The sequence below is a fragment of the Notamacropus eugenii genome, chromosome 1, assembly GCF_028372415.1.
Source record: "Notamacropus eugenii isolate mMacEug1 chromosome 1, mMacEug1.pri_v2, whole genome shotgun sequence".
NCBI classification, from domain to species: domain Eukaryota; kingdom Metazoa; phylum Chordata; class Mammalia; order Diprotodontia; family Macropodidae; genus Notamacropus; species Notamacropus eugenii.
This window is the reverse complement of record NC_092872.1, coordinates 581356261-581381585: the sequence shown is the minus strand read 5'-3', so window position 1 is coordinate 581381585 and position 25325 is coordinate 581356261. Positions and strand designations below refer to the sequence as shown.

Sequence of the window (25325 nt, the reverse complement as noted above, 5' to 3'; positions counted from 1 at the left end):
ATGAGAAATGGGGTATCATGTGAGGAAGGGTGAGGAAATCTGTATGGCAGAACTATATATATTATGGAAGAGAGAAATTTGCAAGAAACCTAGAAAGATAGGAAGCAGCCAGGGTGTGAAAAGGTTTAAATACCATATTTTATTGAATACCATATTTTATTGAATATGAGGATGGCATGGGGTACTTGTACTTTAGAACTGCTTTGGCATCTTTGTGGAGGATTAGATTAGAGTAGAAAGAAACAACTGGAAGGTTATTGCAATAGTCTAGATTGTGGGAAATGAATATTTCTCTCTTTAATAACTAATTATTATATTAGGACCAAGTTTTCCCCCTTTTCTACTTCTTCATTCAGAAACCAACTGGTGTGGGAAATATCTCTTAGGGATTTACCCAGGCCAATATCTAATCAGACAGGAAAATGAAATTCCAAATTTGGGCTAATTGTATTCCTGTTCATCATGTTCGCTCAGAAAGGTCCGAGGAAAACGTTGATTCTCCCTATTATAAGAAGGTGATGATGAAATTGATGTCTCTGACCATGATTTAAGTGACCTCAAAGATAGTCCACCTCCCTTTTGATTAACCTATCAGAGTGGAGTAGGCATCCCTGGCAATTTCTCCTCTACAAAGAACTGTGACCCCACCACTATTAGGCATCTTTGGTCTAAGAGAGGCGGCCAAATGATCATTCTTTTTGTTAATAACCTGCTTGCCTTCTTAATAAAATAATAAATATATAATAAATATATAAATAAAACTATGTTTCTTGAACCTTTTTAAATGTCATTGATGGGAAGTGATGAGGGGCTGAACTACAATGTAAAATGGAGAGAAGAGTCCATATCTGAGAGATGTAGCGGGGAAATGACAGGATTTGGCAAATGATTGCTAAAATGACTTGGTAATTATTTGAAAAGAGATGATAACTGAAGCCACATGGAAGAAACATTTAATGAGGGACAAGGTGGCCAGCTAAAGGTGCATGAAGGAAGGTGAATTTGAATGAAACTTTGAAGCACAGGCAAAATGGGCATAGGTGGATGGGAATAAGGAAAACATTCAAGGTGGATACAACATTATAGTGAAGTTCAGATTTGGAAATGCTCATATCTATCTACTGCTCTAAATAGCTACAAACCAATGCTTCAAATGCCTTCCATGGTAGATGAATAAAATCACTGTTAAACCTTTTAAAAAGAGAAATAAGAAATGTGAGTGACTTAGATTTGTTCAGCGAGTGAATATTAAGCTTACTTGCTAAGAATTAGACAAATTTACTCAAGGAATAAGTATGAATTTCTCGTTTATTTTTTCATTCAACAAACTATGAGGATCCTTTATATATCACACACAATATTAAGAATTACCTTCCTTATGTTTTATACAAAACTTCTATTGTCAATTACCTGGGGTTGGTTGGCTGTGGACAACCTGAGATGGTGGTTTTGGTGCCAGTGATGTGGTATGATTGACTCCATTTTCAGCTGGTGCTGGTCTGGGTTCACTCTTAGACTCTGTTGGCGTTTCTCCAAGATCAGCCTGAAAATGAAGATATCATACAATATATTTATCATCCTTTAAACATTTTTAAAAAAATATTTTTCATTTCTCTGTCTTTGGTCTCTGACCCAAATATTAGTTCTTTTGAAAGAGAATCTTAACCTCTTCTTGATAAATAGAGACATGTGAATAGATGGAAACATGAAAGAGCTTTTACCAAGCATAGAAGAAATTATCTAGTATCTTCCAAATCAACTAGTACATTGCCTTGCACTGAGTTGGAACTCAAATATCTATCGAATCAACTGAATGAGTTTTTTCTCCAACAAAGGAGTCACATTGGGAGGTGCTGCCATAGTTCTACGGTTCAATATTATTTTTAAAATTTCTTTTTTAGCCAATCGTTGTGGTTCACCTCTCTAATTCCTGGTAGCGGAAAGGCTAAGGCTCACAGACTGCTTGAGATTGGGAGTTCTGAACTGCGGTGAGTTAAGTGGAGCATGGGTCCACACTAAGTTGGGCATTAATATGGCGACCCTCCCCAGCCCTCTTCTCTCCTCTCTTCTCCCCTACTGAAATCGACAGGCAGAGGAACCAGACTGCTTAAGGAAAAATGAAGTAGTCTAGGTTAGATACAGCAGAGCAAATCTTCCATGTCAATCAGAATGTGGTTGCAGATAGACCGACTACTTCTAGCTTAGTCAAAATAAGGAGTCCCAAAGCTTAAAAAAAATAGATGATAGAAATTTATCTATATTTTTAGAGTCTATGCTATGTTTTTATTTTGAATATTTTTAATGGTGTCAAAACTGCATGCTTTGAGGAATAATTTTCATTATTTATTTATTTATTTTTAAAAAGCTAAGTCACTCATAATCATATCTAGTAAAATACAGTTGATGATAAAACAAAGATAATAGAAGAAAATGAAATGGAATTATATAGTAATGAGTCTAACTTTTAACTCAATCTGAAGATAATTTCAAAAGACTGTTCCAAAATGTTTTGAGTAATGAAATCATCACTTCAAAAACATATGTTAATTTAAGGCAGCATAGGAAGACAAGAAATCCTGAGCTTATGTACCCATACAACAATACCAAGCGTTTGGTAGGTCTGGTATCTAGTCCATCAAGTGATTCTAGTTAATGACTAACATTTATATATAACCCTTTAGTGTATTTAAAGTACTGTGTATATATTATCTCATTTGAACCTTTCAACAACTCTTTGTTGTAGGTATTACGGTGTCATTATCTCCATTTTACAGAGGAGGAATACTGAGGTCCACAGAGGTGAAGTCACTTGCCTGTGGTCACACAGCTAGCAAGGGCTAAGTTTAGATTTGGATCTTGCTCTTTATGACTTCCATATAGCACTTGATCCACTTGTCATAATGACTTTAATTGCTGGAGTAGTGATGAAAAAACCCTTACTGATGTGATTTTTCAGAATGGTTTGATTCTTATCCCCTGGTATTTTCTAAATGGAGAGCAATGAAGCAGAAAAATAGAGAAAAATTTAGTGTGAATCCATTATACTGTACACAGGACTAGTAAGAGTCAGAATTTACTTCAATAATTCAAAAATAGATCATAGGTTCTTAACTTTTACTTGTAGTCATATATGCCTTTGTCAGTGTGTTGAATCCTATGGACTCCTCAGAATAACTTTTTTAATACATAAAATAAAGTATGTAGAGTTACAGAGGAAATAAATTATATTAGAATAAAGATGTATTTTTTTCCATCGAAGTTCATGGACCAATTGTAATTCATCCACCAAAATTCTGGATTTCAGGTTAAGACCCCCTAGTGTAAATGTTCCCTGCAATGCTACAGGTTAACTTTTCTATGCCTTAGTAAATTTTAGTGAGTGCTTTTGGACAAAAAAAAATCATCACTTAGTGGGAAATATTTTGGTAATAAGCTATTCTGCATTTATCTAAGTTGGTCTTTGGATGAGAGACAGAATGTGCCCCTGAAGCCTAGCTTAAAACCTTTCTAAATTCTTAGGCCCTGACATAGTTTGTATTTCAGAATTACAGACTTTAAGAATCCAGAATCACATCTACTTGCTGTTATTAATTACCAGAGAAAGTTGTAAATGGAGAAAGTGAGAAGAAAAAAATTCTATAAAGCATGAACATCTTAAGCTCAGTTTTGGGGTCCCTACTCTAATATGCAGTTCCACTTCCTGTGGAAACATTCTCAAATGTAACTTTTCCTCCTAAGTTATCTATGAATGATTTATAAAGCAACTTTCTTGACCCTGTACCAGCTACATCTAATCCTACATCCAACACCATCCCCAACAATTCTATATACAACACCTCAAGATTCCCACTGGCAATATTTCCCATTTCTACGAATTGTAACACCATCATACTGGCAACCCACTGGACACACTGTTGACTCTTCTGCTTTATGTGTATATTGATACTTACTGATGCTCACATACATGCACACTGTGTGTGTGTGTGTGTGTGTGTGTGTACGTACATGGTCGTACATATGCATTTGGATTTATACAATATGAATATTCTCTATTGACAGTATTATTATCATCTCTGCTTTTAAACATTATTTGAATCCATCCATTTTTCTTATTTCTCATTGGATTCCTGGACCTGAAATAGTAAAGAGCATCTCATGATGATTAATAAAATGTTTGAACTGAACTGATTTCAGTCTTCTGTATTTTTAAGACCAATAACTTTTAAAGTACATTACTTGAATAAGACTGGCTGAACTGTTCCTATTAGCTTAATTTCTGGGTACCAATTCTAAAAAATCTGTGATCCTAAAAATCTTAGGATATAAAGTCAAGTTGAAGTTCACTTGGATCTGTTACTCCAGTTTGGATACTCTAATGACTTGATTTTGAGGGGAACTGGTGTGATGAAATGGAAAAAGTTCTAAATTTTGTCAGTGACCTAGATTCAAACCCTAGTTTGGCCACTTGTCACCTCTATGACCTTGGAGAAGTGATTTGATCTCTATGGGCCTCTGTTTCTGAATCTATAAAACCATGGAGATGGAGTACATGACTTCTAAGGTCTCATTGAGATAGAAATCTATGATCCCATATTCAAAACTGCTTTTCAGGTTGAACAGTTAGTTGCCCTGAAGCTAGTTTCAACCCCAAAGAAAATCTGCCATTGGGAACTATGGCCTATAAACTACCTAAATATAAAAAGTCTGAAAAAAAGTAGATTTTTAAAAATGGTAGTTTCTAGTTATATTCTTTGACTCTGGGATTATACTTAGAATGAACAGTTTAAGCTAAAAAGGAAAGTAATGAAGTTGTCTACTCTAATAAGCTAGTTCTTCATTTTGCAATTTAATTTACAATCACTTCATGTGGCTATTCACTCGTGGGTACCCAAATTATTTCTCTAAGAAACTTAATCAAAGAAGGAGTCAAACTCAAGGTGAGAACAAATAACCAAATGTGTCTATCAAGCAATTTAATCTTGTGAAAAGGAGCACAATATGTTCTTTATCATACATGAGTATAGGTCTAAAAATTATATTTCCATAGAGAAACCCAACCCAGAACATTTTTCTTAATGCATCAAGCATTCTATCTTCACATTTAAAACAAAAAAAATTCAAATATTTCTTGCAAGACTGAAATATTTTCTACAAAAGCAATTTGATCATGTTAGCTAGGAGAACACTCATCTATACCATGGCAAATTTAAAGAATCCATGGGAATATTCTCTGACTAGTGATAAAGTCTGGTATATTTTTCAATGTTACTTAGATAAACATATTGTGGATATTTGTTAACATCATTACCGATCAATACAAATCAGTATATATTTAATCACTTGCTATGTTCATACCACTATAAAGATGCAGAGAAGTATTTCCTACTCTCAAGAAGTTATCAATCTAATTGGAGACATATTTTTTAAAACATTATATAGGACTCAAGGATTTGCAAATGATTTTCCTTACAATAATACTGTGACGTTGGCAGTTTCACATTATTATAATGACTTCGTAGAGAAGGAAACTGAACTCTGATAGGTTAATTGACACATCAGTGATCACATCCAGAAATAATACTATTAATTCTTGTTTCTAACATTCCCTGTTTATTCAAAAGAGACAAATCTGAGGTCACCCTCTGAGTGTAATTTTGAATTATATAACTGAATTGGATTCAAACCCAGATATCCTTACTCTGTTGATGACTCATTGATATCCAATGATCAAATCAAAACCAAAGAAAAAATGTGATATTTGTAAAGTACTTAGTACAGTGTCTGAACATAGTAGTTCCCTTCTTTATGTCTAGTGATCTGCTTTCTTGGCTATTCTACCATTCAAGAAAGGTTAAACATGCATAGAAAAAAGATAAATAATGATACATATTTTATACTGAACACTATATGAATGGTACACATATGCTATAAATAGGGTGTTCCAATATTTTTAGGACAATTTTAAGATACTACAGTATCACACTCCATTAAGACTTTTGAGTCTTATAGGATACCTTATATTTGAGGGAAAAAAAGCTCAGTATGGGTTAAAATCAGATAAGATTTTATAAGGTACCCTAGAAAAATCTATAGAGGTGTTGGGACATGAGACAGTCATTAAGGGATGGAGAAGGTTTTCATATGTGTAAGGTAAAATAGAAAGCATTCCAGAAAGGGGAAGATTAACAAGCAAATGGGAAAGATAGATGTGGTGTCTTTTGTTTGAAATCTCTGCTATTAGGGAGGCTGAGGCTGGTGGTTCTCTTGAGCTTGGAAATTTTAAGCTGTAAGAGGGCTAAAGATGATCAGGTGACACTAATATGGAAAGCCTCCAGAAATGACAGGCCTCAAGGACACCCAAGGAGGGACAAATGAGTCTGGGCCAAAAAGAAGGCAGATTTCTTGTCAATTTCTTGTCCATCAGGTTCAGGCCTATGAGTGTTCACTGCACTTCCAGTTTGGGCAGTAGGGAAACTCACTCTCAAAACCAAACAAACAAACAAACTGAACAAATAAGAAAAGCAAGGATTGTGTTTGTAGGGCACATTTTCTCAAAGTATGTTCCAATAGCCCCCAAAGAATCCTGATATCCTTTCTGGGGGTCTCTGGGTTCAAAACTATTTTTGTAATAATACTAAGATGTTTTAATTCCTAGTACAATAAATAGTGATAGATGTAACCCCATATCAACAATGCTTTTTTTTATTTTAAGAGTTTAAAGGGGTCCTGAGACCAAAATGGCTGAGAACTAGTGAATTTGAGAATGATGAACAGAACATTTTGACTCCATTCTGTACCCTAGAATACTTTCCTTATCTCCTCACCTTTTCTATATATATTTTACTTACTCAAAACCTTGGATTCTCTTCCAAGGTATAGAAAATACTTCATTTATTCCTTCTTACCTTCAGGGGAGGGGAGACACAAATATTTTTGTACACTGGCAGGCAATATGCTAAGTTGTAAATACTATCTCATATGAACTTCACAACAACATTGCTGAAGTCTAAACAGGGCACATCCTTACAAAGGACAGAGGAACAGAAATAAAAATAGGAATAATAAAATAAGGAATGAAACAGCTTCATTTTTTTCTCTATCTCCTTCATCTCAAACAGTAGTATTCTTGATATTCCTTTTCCCTCTATATGGCAAACCAAACAATATATTACACTTTTTTTGCTTAGTTTCCTTTGCCAAGCTCATCTCATTTTTATCTTTAAACATTTTTAAAAATCATGTTATAGAAGTCTTATAGGACTGAGCTAAGCTTTGTTGTTCATCATTAGTTGTCTGTTTTTGCTTCTGTCTTCTGTAATCTTTGAAAAAATCTAATTTGGTTGACAAGAAATATGATAATGAGATCATAAATAAAGACCTCAAAGAGACTTTAGGGACCATCCAACACTTTCATTTTACCAGTAAGTAAACTGAAGTCTCGTACCGTGGGTATGTACCGTGCCTTAATTCATACAGATAGTGGCTTTGCTGGAATTTTTCTCTGCACTCACACCCTCCGCATGGTTCCCATTTACCCTTTCTTTTCAACACTCTCTTTTTGACTTCAGAATTTCCTTCTGTAGAGGTTCCAGTCCCTCTACAGAGGACTAGATCATAGGATATCCCATGAACTTGTTTATGGGATCCTATTTTCTTATGCTATCTCTGAATCTTCTGAAACCACTTCTCCCAAAAAGTTACACATGTCTGAACAGACCCATCTGTCCCTTGTTTTTGTTGCACCAAGTCTAAGATAAAATATGGGATATTCAAAGACCCCCATGACTATAATAATGTCTGTATATTCTATACATATTGGCTGATTGCTTTCCTGAACAACTTATCATTTTCATCTTTCTTTCTGGTTGCTCTGTAATATATTCCAGTGAGGAAAAAATGACTTCTCTTGATACTTCTGTTCATCTCTGCCCAAATGCTCTCCTCCGTGACTGTTTTCTGGATTTCATCACATGAAGATATCTTCTTAAACTACTTTCTCCACTGCTCTTTTCCTGTTCTGTTCCTTTTGAATAAATAATGTCCTTTCTGAGCCAAATTCCAGTCCTGTATCTCATCACTCTAAGTATCAGCAACACTTCTGAGCAATACTCATGTTCTTTGCTTTAGTTCACTTTGCCTACTGTCTATACTTTGTGCATTATTTCTAGACATCTGAAGCCTTGAGATTTATTGCTAGTCCCCTCCTTGGATTTTGATTCAAATAAATTTCTGGGGTAACAGGGGTCTAGCCCATGCACAGAGTGCCATGAAGTGCTCATTTGATGCCAAACATGTGGAATGTAGAGGCCAGAAAATCTGCCTCCAGAAGAAGGATGATAAACATGGAATGGAAGTACCTTGGAAAGACCTGGAACATGTGGAGATATTCTGTAACTGATTCAAGTCAGCAAACCACGTAATTCCTTTTTTTTTTGCTTTTGTTTTTGTTTTTATTTCCTGCACAGCTAGGATATCTTTTCTTGATTCCCTGCATGGCCAGAGCTGGAGGTGTGTTCAAAAAGGCCTGAGTTTGCCTGACCATATTCTGTTCACTTTTACGAGATCTCTTTGACTCCTTTTCTCACGGCATTCAGAAGGGGCAATGCTATAAGGGAGGGGGGTCTTGGGCCTTCTCTCATCCAAGACCATGTGGTCCTGTGAAAACAGGCCTGGGTTTTTTGTCTGCTTTGGCATTTATTCTTTAGATTTACGTGAAGAATAAAATCTATATGTCCAAATGTCCAGTTTTTTGCAGTCACCTCAAATTCAGTGCCTATTGGAGTGAATGGAGTGAATTTCCAAATGACCTTTGGAAGAAAGCCTTGTGGTGGCTGAAAAGAGGACTTATCTGGCAGCCATGACTCATCTGGATATAAACTTGGTGGGATCAACGCTATGCAGAAAGCATGCTAAGAACAAGCTCTCTGTCCCTTTTCCCTAGATACTGAGTTGGTACAGAGCAGAGTATGCCGTAAGATGTTGGGGCAAAGGCGGGGGAGAATTGTACTTTTCCTCTTTGCTTATATCTTTGAATTAAATACCCATTTTGTAAAGTATAATAGAAGTTAAGGGGTTAAATTGAACTTACTAGTACCTTAAAGTATGGGAAACATAGCCAGTGGCTGCCTGACACCACAGCATTAGGGAAAAAGTACCTCTAAAATCCCTCAGTAGACTTGAACTCTCTGGGGAAGATGTAGCTGGTCTGACTCTGAGATAACGGCCCAGGACATCCCTGCTACACAGGGCAACTCTTGTCAGTGTAGCTCTTTGAGGGCTTCTAGCTGAATGGATATTCATTGGCACTTTTCTCCTCCATCTTCCTTCCTTTCATATAAGAGTTTAAGGCAAAGTCTCTTTCAAAGATTTTTCAGATCTTATGCAGCAGCATTAACATGTGGAAATGCCAGGAATATAATAGATAGTTGGCAGAGAACATGACCTCATTTCCTGGGCATAGAATGTCTCTGTATGTTATTCCATTTACATGGAGAAATGGGATACAATCTGAAGTAAAAATGGGAAACCCTGAAAACCAGTGCTGCTTTGAGATACAGTAAAAATGATCATTGCTTGAGTTATGACCTGGCCTCAAGGGATACAAATTCATAAAGCCTATTTATTAATTGACAAACATAGAGCAACATCTTTGACCAAGGGCATCCAGATCAATAGCAGGAAAGGAAATATGAGGAAAAAAATAGTTGAGGCTTCTGTTGGCTTCCATTCTTTGGAGGACTAAAACTTGGGGACTAGAGGGGATCATGAACCAGCACAGGGAATTCAGAAGAACTAGTCCAAATAGGTAAAATAAAAACTGAGAAAGTAAGGTTACAAAAAGCCAGGGGAGGAGAGAACATCTCTAACTTTATATTTGATCATGGAGCATAGTCAAGTGCTTACAACTAAAAAGTATTTGAGAGATTGCCTAACATCACAGATTATTATAATGAAAACTGAGGCTTACAGTTAGGCAAAAGCCATTTCTGCAGAAGGCTACTAAAATTCATTATTTTGCCTGATGTTTTTATGAGTAATGGTATTGAACATGATGGTTCAGCACATAATATCTATTCAATAAACACTTGTTGATTTAATATAGTTTATCAACCAAAGAAATCAATTAGCTAATTATATTCTTTAGATTTAATTGATAGGTGAGTCAAATTAACATGTAAGCACCATTTTAAATAGTTTCCCCTCTCCACTGCTATATCCAATTTCTTTACCGTGTTGTTTTAAGATATTGACTTTACCAAAAACAGTGCAATTAACCCACACTCTCAAAGGAAAAAAATGTATTCATAATCATTATTATCAACAAGCATTTATGGAGTACTTACAACATGGTTACTTAATGTACCCACTGTAATAGGCATTAAAGATTTAACAAAATGTGATACAGTTCTTGACTTTTAGGGACTGAATATAGAGCTGGAAAACATGGCACACATCCATAAAAATATAAAATAATAATAAACTGTAGCATATGATCACTACATGAGTGATATAAAAATATGTTAGAAGAATTCAGAGAAGGGAGACATGCTAAAGGTTGAGTAAGATGGGAAAACCTCATGGTGGAGACAAGGCTTCAGCGAGGCCTTGAGGTGATTTGGTCAACGCGTATTTATTATGAAGCACCTACTATGTGGCAGGACTTGTGCTACGCATTGAGTACATAAAGGCAGAAGACAGTCCCTGCTCTCAGGGATCTCAGTCTAAAGGGGAGACATCATGAAAACAACTTGTAGAAATAAGATACACACAAGATAAATTGGAGGTAATCAATGGAGAGAAGGCACTACATTAAGGGGCATCAGGAAAGGTTTCTTGTAGAAGGTGGCATCAGGAAAACTTGTGGAAAGTGAAGGACAAAAAGCTACATAATTAGAGAGGAAAGAAGCAATCATTTCCCTGGAGGGAAAATAAAAGCAAAGGCTCCAAAACTTTGGAAACATTTGTAAGCATGTTGCCCAAAGACGGCTTACATTTGTTGAGTGGGGACAGCACTGGAGAAGCAGGCAGAAATAACATGGGATGGCAAAATCATGTTCCACATTGAGTTGGGAGGGACACTGGGGATTATCTAGTCTAACACCCTTCTTTTACAAATGAAAACACTCAATAGGGAGTAAATTGGAGAGCAAGGGTTCAAACCTAGGTCTGCTGACTCTAAAGACAGAGCATGGGCCAAGAAATTTCAATTGCATCCCACTGGCCCAAAAGGCATTTAATACAGAAGCTGTTACTCAGTCATCAGACTGGGGTAGATGGTCTACAAGGTCTTTTCCAGCTCTTAAATTCTATGATGTTATGAAGCTTGTGTCAATCAGTAAGCTTTATGGGTGAGAAAAGCTGAATTTCCATAGACTGAATAAGGGATTAGTAGAAGGTTTACAGTTAAGAACTTGCTTTCTCCCTGGTTTACTTTCAGATAACTTTCAAGTAAGTAAAAAACTAACAAACAAAATAAAACAAAACGAAGCAAAACAAAAAAAAACCTAAAACAATCCCTCTTACTGAAGGTCATCAAACAAAGGCTACTTAACTGTTTGTTGGATACGAGGAGAGGATTCTGGTTCAATCATGGATTAGATGAACCTATCACTAACATCCCTTCTAGCTCTGAGATTCTATGACCTGGTTGCAGAAAAAAAAGTTCTAGCTTGGCTGGATTTAGTTATTTATTTAGAATAATTCTGGGAGGGCCCACAAGTCTCTTTTTTTGTGTCAAGGTTAAGAGGCAGATTTTTAATCTTCAGTTCATAGATACCCACCCCGCCACAAGGGATCCATGATGTATTTCACATGGTTCACTAACTTGGATAAGAAAAATCTCTCTCTCTCTCTCTCTCTCTCTCTCTCTCTCTCTCTCTCTCTCTCTCTCTCCATATATACATATATATATGTATATGCGTGTGTGTTTGTGTAGATAGATAGATAGATAGATGGAAAGATAGACATAATTAGTTTCCTTTATAATCCTAGGTATTTTTTTATGCATCTAAAAGTTTATTTTGAGAAGGGGCCTATTCGAAGGCTTTTAACAGACTGGCAAAAGGCATTAGACATAAGACATAAGAAAAGGGTGAGAACCTCTGGACTAGAGGTTTTAAATATTAATTTGGGGACCTCTCTTGCTTGTAACATTTTGTATACTTGGTGATTTGGAGATCTAGCTACAAGGGTGACATCTTCAAGTCATCAATCATATTCTATGGGGTCCAAACCTGGTGTGTTAAATGATATAACCATAATTACTTTGGAACTACTTTATACAAAGCATGTCAATCATATGTTGTATATAAGTGTGAAGTTGTAAAATTGTATATATGCCTAGCACAGTGTCTGGCACAAAGTAAGCACTGTATAATGTCACCTATTATTATTAATACTATTATTCAATTCAACTCATAAACCAATGTTCAAGAAAAATCAAATTCTCTAATTTTAATGGTCCTTGCATTCCTATTGAAAAAACATAAATATATTTTATTAGTTTTTCAAATGGTTTACAGTAAAGATACAATTTTAATCCAATAAAAAAAATCTTAATTATCCTCCCCCCCCACAAATGCTTTCGTTTCTTCATGATGGGAATAATTGAACTTTCTATGTATGAGATTTGAGAATTTCTCTGGGGTGAAAACTTATTTAGCTGGGCAGAATCTGATAATACTGTGCAGTCCTAAAAGGTCTTCTGTTTGCAAGCAAAAATGACCTCTAGAGGTATTAAGCTAAAAGAAGCCTGCTCATAAAGTCCTTGCTGCTAAAATAGGGTCTCTAGTGTGTGCCATGTCCTAGATAAAATTTTCTTTTGAGACACCAGCTGCTAGCTCTTCTGAGTGTCCTCATTCAAGTAAACTTATATTTTCACAAGTGTAGAAGAGACAAAGAGGCAAATTATTGCCCAAAGAAGAATAATGACTTTTCCCTCGTCTAATCTTTGTGAATATGGACAATTTACTCTTCAGTCATAAGAAGTAGTACACAGCCAAGATTTTCTTTTTCCTCTTCTGAAGAGACATCTTCATGAGCGAGAAAAATGTATTGTGTCCAAGAGAAAGGAAAATAGAAACTGTGATTAAATATAACTAAATTGAATACTTTTATGAGCTGAAAGGTCAAAAATATTTTTTGTGAACTAGGCTCCCACCCCCATTACATTTAGGAAACCATCATCTCTTCACTTTCTTAGGAGTATCAAAAAAATAAGGCTGACCTAAAACTCTGCTTCTGTATTTTTTTATCCCCAGTGTTTCAGTCACCCAAAATAGCTCTTTGATATGTGATGTCTGCTGAAATGATATGGCTTTGTGAGTATAAGAATATCTTAAAGGGTCCCTGACAACCTTGGAAGGTCCCAGATTTTATACACCTGAAAAATGCCTTCTTATTGCTGAAAATATTTTGTTCTTCTCTGAATTGGTAATGATGCTTCCTACTCTAATCTGTTGATTCCACCATATGGAGTACACTACAGTCTCTTAAATAGTATATTTGTTACTCTGACCTAAAACCTATGTCCATTAAATTAAGAATATTTTCCAGAAAAAATCTAAATCCTATAGGAAAAAGTCAACAGTCAATTTTTTTGATGCTGTTCAGTCAGTCATTCAGTTATAACCAACTCTTTGTGGCCTTGTGGATCATACTATCCATGGGGTTTTCTTGATAAAGACACTGGAGTGGTTTGCCATTTCCTCCTCCAGTAGATTAAAACAAACAGAAGATAAGTGGTTTGCCCAGTCATACAACACGTATATGTCCGAGGTTAGATTTGAGCTGAGATCTTCTGGACTCCAAGCCCAGAATTCGATCCACTGTTTTATCTAGCTGCCTCATAGGCAAACAAAGGTTAAATGACTTGCCCAAGGTCACACTGCTAGTAAGTGTCTAAGGTCAGATTTTAACTTGGGTCATCCTGACTCCAAGTCCAGCACTCCATCCATCTAGATGCCAGACAGCTAATACATTTTAAGAAAAAACTTTTCCTTTTAAATTCTATCTTTCAAGAAGGAAATCTATCTACAAAGAGGGATTATCCAGAGAGATTACTCCATCTTCCAACTAGAAAACAATGCCACTGATAGTAACTGACATCCCCTACCTTTTTAAGTGGAAATGATATTTTCCATAATCGTGATAAGGAAAAAAGGAAAGAAGGGCAGAGAATTAGTTCTAAGTAGCCAACATCAAGTCAGAAGCTCTAATTTCTAAGTGGTTCCTGCATGAACTGGCTAAGAAAAGGAAGTCACAGATATCACTGGTCTTATTTAATCTTTTTAAAAATGGTTTTGAAAGTACTGTCATTTTTAAATTACAGGATTGGAGTCATAGATATATTTTAGGTAAAGTTTTAGGATCTCAGGCAAAAACAATTTATAAAAGGCAGTCTTTTATTTTGTTATCTAGAAAATTAACAGAATTAAAAAATATTCAGAGGAACCCCTATTTTCCACACCTTAAAATACATGGGCTTCTTGGACATGGCCCTCCAGGACTCACAAAAAGCTTCTCTCTCTGTCTCTCTGTCTCTCTCTCTCTTCCCTCCCCATGAATATGTATATACATATATACGTATATATTTTTTCCTTTAGAGATGTTGACTATATATGTTAGACTCAGAAATGATTTATGAGTTTTAATCCTGTCTAGTGTTAAACACTACTCAATGTCAATAGAAGGTTCTCCCTACAACAAAGTGGCCTGTAATCTGTCATACATATTATTTAAGAGACTTGCCAAACATCTTTAGGTATCTTAAGGGACTAATTTCTCATCATCCTCTACAGGATACGCTTGATACACTTAAAATAAAAGCAATCTGCACTTCTTACTATTTATAGTCTATTTTTCCTTTCATAATTTGTTCCTTGTAATTTTTAGTTAAATCTTGTCTCAAATCAACTCATTTTTCCTATGTTTTAAACTCTGCCATCGCCCAAAGCAATACAAAACAAGATAACTTGCAGAGATCATGACTCATGGGAAGAGAGAGAATACTCAGTAAAACCTTAATTAAACAAGTCAATTTTTGGGGGGGGGGGTAGACAGAAGGCCAAGACTTTTCATTATTCCTATGTTAAATATTATAGACAGGAATAATGTCACTCTAGAAAAGAAATGACTGCTGACTTTTTCCTATAGGATTTAGATTTTTTTTGAAAATATTCTTAAAATAGTTAGATGTGGTAAACTGAACTATTTTTATTGAATTTCCATTTTCCTTTATAAATCATGAACTCAAGTTATTTATTCAATTTTATTGTATTCCTTTAAAATCTTTCTGACCATAGGAATAGAACTAGAAAGAATGTGCCAAATTTTGTTTTAAAGACCAAATTATAGAAACTGATAATATTACCTATTTATTGTTTTTTCCTCTTTATTAAATACAAAGATAATACTCTTTTTTCTTTGTATACAATTAAAATCAAAATTAGCATTTGCGATTTTCTAATGGATATTACAATATTACTTCTTAGAGGCTGCCCTTAGTTTCTGAAGACAGCAAAATGAGTTCCTGCAAAACTCGAAAGTATTTCAAAACAGCCTGGCAATAAACTTTGCATGTATAGATGGGAACTCTATCAGTGTAAGTGCAGAAAGGTTCACCTTTATTAATATGGCTAATCACTATCTACCTCACAGAGCTGTGAATAAAAGTAAAGTGGAAAACTTAAAGAGCTATAGAAGTGTTTATTATTATTAATAAGTGGTAATGACTTTTTATCATAGTAATGTAGGAGATAATGTGGAGGAATTAACTAGGGGAAATTCTCTTCTGTTACTGATTCAAACTTATTAAAAGGCACCAATTGCTTACTAAGGTGAAAATAAGAGGAATATTCTTTGGAGAGAAAGGACTACTTTCTCCCAGGGTTTGTATTAGAAAAGGAAAGATCTTAGTGCAGTTTGACAGGCATGCCATGCTTTTGGAGGACAGGTTTCAAAGGGTTCGAGAGAAGGACTGAAATTCTATAAGGCAAGTCAGCACAGGAGTGAAAGGAAACTTTCAAGAAAAGATTTCTGAAGACACAGGAACAATTTTAATGAGAAGAGAAAAAAATTCTGAAGAGACTAACAAGATTTTATAAACATATGTAACGTAGAAGCAAAAGTATGTGTCAAGATGAATGTTAGAATATAATATGACTCTTAAAAAAGTATTGTCAAGATGGATAAAGTTAAGAATTATTCACCAGGAGTGGATGTTACCATGAATACTGACAGTGGTCAGTCAATAAGCATTTATTGAACGTCTACTATGTACCAGGTGCAGGGGAGCAGGGTGGCACAATGGATAGAGTGCTGGACTGGGAGTCAGGAATACTTATCTTCCTGAGTTCAAATCTGGCTTCCAGCATTTACAAATTATGTGACCGTGGGCAAATCACTTAATCCTGTTTGTCTCAGTTTTATCATCCGTAATATAAGCTAGAGAAGGAAAAGGCAAAACCACACTAGAAATCTTTGCCAAGAAAATCTCAAAAGAGTCATGAAGATTGGATTACTGAAAAAACAACTGAAAATGTGCCAGGCAGAATGGCACATTATATGATGGAGATACAAAGAAAGGCAAAAGACAGTCTCTGCTATGAAGGAGCTCATTGTCTAACTGGGAAAGCATCATGAAAACAACTGTCTACTAGCAAGACAAATTCAAGATGAATTGTAGATAATCAATAGAGGAAAGACACTAGCATTATTAAAGGGGAATTAGGAAAAGCTTCTTGCAGAAGGTAGGGGTTTCATTTGAGATTTGAAGGAAGCCAGGAAAGGCAGGAGGCAAAGATGATGAGGGAGAAAATACCAGGCATGGTGGACAACCATTGAAAATGTGTGGAGCCAAGAGATGGAGTACTGTACTTGAGGAATATAGTCTCACTGGATTGAAATATACAGAGGTGAGTTAGGTGTAAGAAGACCATGAAGGCAGACAATACATATTTGCTAAGTTCTTACAGTCTGCCAGGGACTGTGCTAAGAGCTAGGAACAGAAATATAAGCAAAAAGAAAGACAGTCTCTGCCCTTAAAGACATTACATTTTAATGCAGGAAGAAAATGTATAAAATGGAGCTGAAAAATGGGAGGAACGGGGAAGGAAAAAGGGAAAAAGAGAGGAAAAGGGGGCATGTTAGTGATGTTCGGTGTCATAACCACAATGCAGGGAATGAATCATGGTCCCCAAAATGAAGGCCCTGGGAACTCACCAATGAGAGAAAGGGGGTGACATGGAAAAAGTACATGTTCTAGAATGAGAGGGTATCTGAAGCATGGTACCAGTCTAGAGAGTCACAGATGCAACTAGGAGTAGAATATCTTGAAATAGTTAGGACTAGGAAATCTGCCAAGAGGAGCTGGAAGGTACCTCTGAGATCATCTAATACAATTTTGTCTCTTTACAGATGAGGAAACTAAGGCCCAGGGAGGGGAAGGTCACACAGCAAAGTGTCAGATTTCACCTCTATTATTATCTTGGGTCTGTTTTCTTCTCCATGGAGAATGAGCCTTGTATTGTAAATGACAGAGAAAAAATGACTAAGGGGAGTTGATCCTTGAAGGGGAAGAGGTCACCTAGGAGCAGTTGGTGAATAAAAAATACCATGGTCCAGATAGATGAACTTCCTGAATGGGCAGATATGATCACTGAACCATTGTCAGCAAGATCTGGAAAGACCATGGTGAATAGAAGCAGAAGAGGAGAACTGATTTTCAAGAAAAGGAAGAAAATAGAGACAGCAAATTATTAGGTAGTAAGCTTGACTTCAATTCCTGAGAAAATTCTAGAATAAGTCATTAAAACAATAGTTCAGAAATACCTGAGAAAAATTATGACAACAAAGATCCTCATGGATTCATCAAAAAAAGGTCAAATTCATTTAAATACAAGATTTGAGAGAAGCTTAAAAAGCTAGACATGAAAGAAAAATCATAAAGGATTCAATAAGGTGAAACTGTTTTCATTACTATATGAGAAAATGATATATTTTTCATTATTAGGGCAGTTGGAAGGAGTATACTTAGAGAGCGTGATTGTGAGTCAATTTTGTTGGGATGATCAAAAAAATGGAGTGAGAAAGAAGGATGCACTGGGAAAGGGGGGAAGGAGAGGAAAGATGGGGAAGACTGTCTTATAAATGAGGCATGCAAGGAAGAGCATTTACAATGGAGGGGAAAAATGGGGCTGGGGGGGAACCATAATGCTTGAACCTCACTCTCACTGGAATTGGTTCAAAGAGGGAAGAATATGTTTACATATCCAACTGGTAATAGAAACTACCTTTCTCAATAGGGTAGTAGGAAGGGAAGGGAATAAGAAAAAGGGAGGGGTGATAAAAAGGAGAGTGAATTAAGGGAAGTAGTGATCAGAAGCAGATTGCTTGCCTTCTTCATGGGTGAGTGAGGGGACTGGAAGGAGTGACAGAATTCAGAACTCAATTTTTAGAAAAATTCTAAAAAAAATGCAAATTTAAAAAAGTAAAGGAAAGATCAGGCCAAACTAACTTTATTTTCTCTTAGTCACAGGGTGACTAAACTGTTAGATGAGAGGAATGCTATAGCTGTCATTCATCTAGACTTCAGCAAGGCATTCAATTAAGTGTCTCATACTATTCTTATGGGAAAAAATGGAGGGGCATGGGCTAGATGACATTTACAGTTAGATAAAAAAATGGAGAGACATGGAGTTCTAAACTCAAAAATAGTTGTTAATCATTCAAGGACATTTTGGTTAGAATGGAGTATTCCATGGATCTGTATTTGGTCCTATGTTGCTTAATGACTTGCATTAAAAAACAAATGGAAGATCAACAGATTTGCAGATAACACTGATGGGAGATGAATAGTTAACACAATGGATGATATAGGCAGTATCCAAAAGCCTAGAGCAATGGGATGAATCTAATATGACGAAATTGAATAGACAGATCAGAGAAGCCTGTTAAGACAGCAGTTTATCTGAAAAAGATCTGCAGGTCTTGGTGAACTTAATGTTCAATAAAAATGAAGCAGCTAAAAATGCCAATTCAATCTTAAACTGCTTTAATATATATATATGTATACATATATTTTTTTTTCATAAAGAATAAGGTAACAGTCTATCCATACCATATTCTGGCCAGATCATGTCTGGAATACTGTGCTGTTCTGAGTGCACAGATTGGAAAATGTGTTGATAAGTTGACTAGTGTCCATTTGCAAGCAATCAGGATGGTTAAAATCTCTTAGGGATATATCATGAGAGAATCATTAAAAGGAACTGGGTACATTTAGCCCAGAGATGAGAAAACTCAGGGGTGACATGATAGTTGCCTCTGAGTATCTGAAGGGCAGTCATGTAGAACATTTGTTTGGTTTGTACTAGAAGGGGGGAAAACAATGAGCAATGGTTAGAAGCTGTACAGAGACAAATATCACTTTGATATCAGGAAGAACTTCCTAACAATTTGAGCTCTACCAAAGTGAAATGAACTTCTTCCATTGGTTGTGTGTTCCCCCTCACACAGTGTGTCCAAGCAGACCCTGGATATGGCCGCTAGTGAGGTAGGCAACAATGTGGATTTTTTTGCATGCATAGGTTGAACTAGCACTGCCAAGTCCCTTTCAAACTCTAAAACTTGATAATTTTACTTCTAAAATGTTCAATACAAAAATATTCAATGACTAAGATTCTTTTGTTTCTTGAGATTTTATACTTAGAAACAAAATTCTAAAGTATGGTGAAAGGCAGATTCAATTTTGTGTATTTGCAAACTGTGTGTGTGTGTGTGTGTGTGTGTGTGTGTGTCCTTCATTGCTGAAGAAGACCATGCCATCAGAGAAATAATGACATGACTTGCACTTGACTTTGTTTTAAGTGAGGGAGGGCTGTGCAGGTCACCAGCCTCACTTCTCCTCCAGAGCCATCTGAATCCAGTGACCAAATATTCATCAGGATGACTAGAGATGACCCAGGATGAGGCAATTGGGGTTAAGTAACATGCCCAAGGTCACACAGCTAGTGAGTGTCAAGTGTCTGAGGTGAGATTTGAACTCAGGTCCTCCTGACTCCTGCACTGGTGCTCTATCCACTGCACCAATAGTTATGCCTAGAGACAGTTAGATGGCACAGTGGATAGAGCACTAGATTTGGAGTCAGAAAGACCAGAGTTCAAATATGGCATTAGACACTAGATACATAATCTTGGGCAAGTTACTTAACTTCTATTTGCTTCAGTTTTCTCATCTGCAAAGAGAATGAAGATAGTCATAGCATCTGCCTCCCAGGGTTGTTATGAGGATCACATGAAATGAGCACAGTGCTTGACACAAAGTAGGTAGTATATAAAGGTTATCTATGATGATGGATGATGGTGACAATGACAATGATGGGGATTTCTACAAAATGCCGAAACTTCAGGATGAGAAGTGAAAGAGCTAGTTAATTATTTGAATACTGCTTTGTATCCATGATGCCCTAAATTCAGATGATCAGCTTTTCTCTCTTGTCACAAATAGCCTAACGTCATTTCAATATAACCAGTAACTAGGCACGACAATCAGCTCTATCTACAGTGCACTGAGAATGTTCTCTTGCCTCTTTCTTTACTTCTTCTTCATCTTCTAGGGTCAGGGCTGCCAGCTGCTTAGCTCTCTGCTCCATCAGGTTCACATATCGAATGGGATTTGATAATGCTTCGATTACATCTGAAAATCAAGCAAACACTTCAGATCAAATTTCTGCTGATATTAAAATCCACATATCCATTAAAATCTACATAGCCATGTTTATGAGTATATAGACATGTGCACCTATGTTTATATGTATGTATATACAGAAACATACATATATATAAATATATGTACATATAGTAAATACTAAGTGTACCCTCAAACACATTGATCGCACTAAATTACTATTCCTGTTGCACTGGTGTGAAGGTAATTGAGTATTTAAAATTAGAGGGGAAAAATCTATTCAAGAGGAAATACTTTGAGTCTGTCTATATACTGGTGATGGACTGTTTTCCAATGAACAGCTTAAGTTTCAGGAACTTCATCATGAGAAGGATTTCTATCAGGTGATGTATTTTTTTTTTCACAGAAAATTAATTAAATCTTTCACTAAGAGGTGGAGTACTTGTAATCAGCACTGAGGAAGGAGTACCTAAACTTATGAAATGAGTTATACACACACATATACACAAATTTTTGGTCCAGAACTATGATTTAATCAGGATTGGGAACTTCCCATAAGGAAACTTCTATAGAGATGCAGATGGACAATTATCTTACAACCTATAACCTGGGGCCATGAAGGACCCTGCCCTGAGTGACTTGGCAGAGTCGCACAATCACTGTGTGTCAGAGGTAGCTCTTGAAACCTGGTAATCCTGACTTCTGAGGATGGTCCTCTTAGTTAGCCTATAAGGATAAAGCAAAATCATATCTCCTGTTTGTTTTTCCAGGGCAGCACCTGCATCTTTCTCTTAATTTTATGCTTTTTCCTCTTTTTTTTTTCTCTTCCTTTCTAACTCCCCCCACTACCTATCTTTTTTCTTATATAGAACTAATGCAACTTTTAAATTTCATTTAATAAGTTTTTACCATATTGTAAAATTTTAGGTTCCTATTTTAAATTTAAAAATGAAGTACTTTGTATTTCTCACTTAAAATATTAGATAACATTAATATTTACTGACATTTCCTTCAATAGGACTAAAAAGGTCCCTTATTTCTCAAATATAACATCTGTGTGCAACCTAACTCTTGGGGGTACAAAATTTGGGTTTATATTTTGATAAGGTCATTCAATCTTGGTAATGGATACACAGGCACATATGTATGTATATCGGTATTGTTACACACATTTAAGATATTAACTGGCTATTGACACTGATCAAATAAAATGCATACTTACTAAGGGTCATTGTTTTGACCTATAGAGCAGGAGCCTAAACATTCAATTTCCATTTTTTTAAATGTGTCCTCATATAGAATTTTTACACTGAATTTGACCATGATGAATCTTAACATTTTGAAGCTCAAACTGAACAGAGATTCAAGTGATTCAAAGTTATTTAACTTTACTAGACCTCAATTTTCTCATTTTTAAAATAAGACTTTTAGGGTCCCCCATAGTTCTAACATTCCATGACAACTCTGCATTTCTGTGCTGCTTTATATGATTTTGTTTGGTTGTAACTGGATTTGTGATTTCATCCCTTTAGGGAGTTCCCAATGATAAGCTCCCTCTGCCAAGACAGATCAGATATTCTCTAAAAATTACGGTTTAGAAATGTGCTTAGGGCACTGAGATGTTAAGGAACTACCAGGTGTGCGGAGCCTGAGCCCTTGAGGCCACATGTGGTCTTCTAAGTCCTCACGTATGGCCCTTTGAGTCCACGTTTTACACAACACACCCTTTTATTAAAATTATTTGTTCTATGAAGTTTGGATTCAGTCAAAGGGCCTCACTTGAGGACCTAGAGAGTCACATGTGGCCTCCAGGCTGCAGGTTCCCCACCTCAGGCTAGCCCAACATCACATAGTCAATGTGGGTCAGAGGTATTTGAATCCAGATTTTCTTGGCCTCGAGCTCAGTTATCTATCCACTCTACCATGCTGCCTCTTTAAATAATTTCATGGAAACAAAATACGATGTTGGATCGCCATACAAAAAAGAAATCTGCAAAAAATGTTTGATAAAATATATGCACAGCCATGCTATAGTAAGAATCCCAATTTCCTGAAACCTTTTGTGGGTTGTTTTTTTTTTTTTTTCCGTTTCAGTTACTTAGAGGTCTTGTCAATTTCAACAGAGAAGGAAAATGCTTAAATTAACATCAGAGTCAGTGTCAGCCTTGGAGACATTTCTTTCCACTGCAAGCATTCCTGTTAAATTCACTGACATTCAGAAGTACTTGGGGAGTCCTAGTACTGGTCCCTGTCTTCCCTCTAAATCCTTTACCTAAGCACTACTGCTATATTGTGGTGTCTTCCTTCAAAGTCTGTGCTAGCCCCCTCAGTTGTGATTCTGAAAGAGATGAGGGAGGTCCCCTGAGTACCCTCTCACTGAGGAGACTGCTTCTGATAGGGTATCAGGGTACTGGCATGGGGCCTCCAGGGACTGAATCTACTCAGTAGAGCATGCTGCTGTCATTTTTCAGTTGTGTCCAATTTTTCATGATCCCATTCAGGGTTTTCTTACAAAGATACTGGAGTGGTTTGCCATTTCTTTCTCCAGCTCATTTGACAGATGAAGAAACTGAGACAAACAGGGTTAAGTGACTTGCCCAGGGTCATATAGCTGGTGTCTAAGGCCAGATTTGAACTCACAAAGATGAGTCTTCCTGACTCCAGGCCCATCACTTTATCCACTGTACCACCTAGCTTGCAGCAGCTCCCAGAATAGCGTGTAGGTATCACCCAAATAAAGTAACTTTATTTACATTTGGGGTACTAATGTAGTATCTCATAGAGAAGCCTTCTTAAGTAAATGCCTCCAAATAATATTACCTAAGTTAGAGTCAGTAAGTTTTGTACACTTAGAACTGAAGCATCAACATAAGTGAAGTCCTAAATTCAGTGACACAGAAAGTAGTTATATCTGTTTACCTGCATAAGTATCTGGCACATAGTCTTTCACCTCTATGTATACAAAGACTGCTGGAAGCGTCAGAGGCTGATTCCTTTCATTCCTTAGACAAATGTAGTGATAGCCTGGAAAGTGAAAATATTGAGAGTATTTCAAATTCCAAATTCACTATCTGTGCATTTATCTGTTCTAATATGTAAACATCATATGATGTTTAAGCATTCTCTGATAAACCTTCCTGGTCCCCTGGTTACTGATGCCTTTTCTCCCTACCCCCACCCCCAATCCCCCCGATTATCTTCATCTATTCTGTATGTATCTTTTATGCACCAAGTTGTTTAAGGTTGCCTCCCTCCTTAGAAAGTCCACTCTTTGATAGCAGGTACTCTTTTTTTGCCTATCTCTGTATCCCTAACACTTAGCATAGTGCCACAAATATTGTAGATATTGTAATAATTGTAGATTGAAATTGGTCATTCCTACTCATTAATATCAATAACTTTGTATTTAATGGATTGAAATTGTTTTATCAGTCTCCCAAATTCTTTCTACTCACAATGTTGCACGTGAAAATTGCTTAATAAATATCGAAATCAAATGAATTTCTTAACTATGTTACTAAGTCACCTGGAAAAATTACAAAGATATAGGCACTCAATTCTTATAGTAAATTGTCTTTACAAAATAACAAAACGATATACTGATGAATTTCTCATCTGATTGGAATGCAGAGTTTCTCTTTATAGTGATTTTACCTGGTCGAATTGCTTGTACAGGCAATATCCGATGACCAATAAATTTGCCTCCTTCTTCATATGCTGCTATCCTTAAACATGCCAGAGAAGGTAGGACTACCTAAAGAAACATTTAGGAAACAGACAAGTTATAACTTTGAGCATCAGTTTTCATTAAAATAAATTGCAACATGTTTGAACAATCATGTATTGTTCCACTGAATTCAAATGTTCAACCAATGAAGAGAAAGAAGAAAAAATAAGAGGAGGAAGACACTGGTGTTAAGTAGAGACTTTTAAATTGCCTGTATGACAGGTGAGAAAACACAAGAAGAATGTAAAAAAAAAAGCATAGGAATGTTTCAATAGTAAGGAGAGACCGTTATTTTCTAATCAGTTATTTCGTGGTTGGTTGGTAGAGGATTTAGGGTATTTTAGGTATATAAACTCATCACAAATTAGAGTTTAAATGATTTTCTAAGGCCATCTCATCTGATCCTCTGATTTTACAGATGGAGAACCTTAGGCCCAGAGACATGAAGTGACTTGCCTGAGGTCACACAGGTAGTTAGTGACAAAGCTGAGCTTGGGATCCAGATCCTCTAATTCTAATGCAGCCTAATTTCTATTGTACCATGCACCTTGCCATGCTGGAAATTAGCCATAAATCTAATTTCAAACATCTTTGGAGGCTATCACTATAACTGGGACTGCAATAGAACACTGACTGACATATTCAGTGACTAATATGAGGCTAAATGAGTGTAACTCTAGTCTTAATCTGATTGCCTGAAGGTTGCAGATTTTAGAGACAGATAAATGGATATGATGCCATTAGAAACAATGATGACTGATGATGCCTTAAATATTGTTTCTTCTTCTTTTAGGTTCCTTGATGATCAGAAAGGGCACCCTGATGCTGAGGAAACCTGCCAAACATTTCTCCTACTCCAGTCAGTTGTTTTACAGTGAGTGACAACTGAAAATAAGTTTTCTGGGGAAATAT

The 25325-nt window shown here is 36.2% G+C and overlaps 1 protein-coding gene across 3 annotated transcripts in view; it reads right to left on the bottom strand.

Annotated features, from left to right (window-relative positions):
- The window catches only part of PLCB1 (phospholipase C beta 1), an 891415-nt gene that overhangs the window by 126040 nt on the left and 740050 nt on the right, over window positions 1-25325 (bottom strand). For all 3 annotated transcript variants that reach the window (XM_072634430.1, XM_072634433.1, XM_072634431.1), the window contains exons 21-24: window positions 24341-24440; window positions 23606-23710; window positions 20586-20695; window positions 1411-1543 (exon numbers count right to left, since the gene is read on the bottom strand). In XM_072634430.1, the coding sequence (XP_072490531.1) occupies window positions 1411-1543; window positions 20586-20695; window positions 23606-23710; window positions 24341-24440 (448 nt within the window). The remainder of the gene's footprint in view (window positions 1-1410; window positions 1544-20585; window positions 20696-23605; window positions 23711-24340; window positions 24441-25325) is intronic.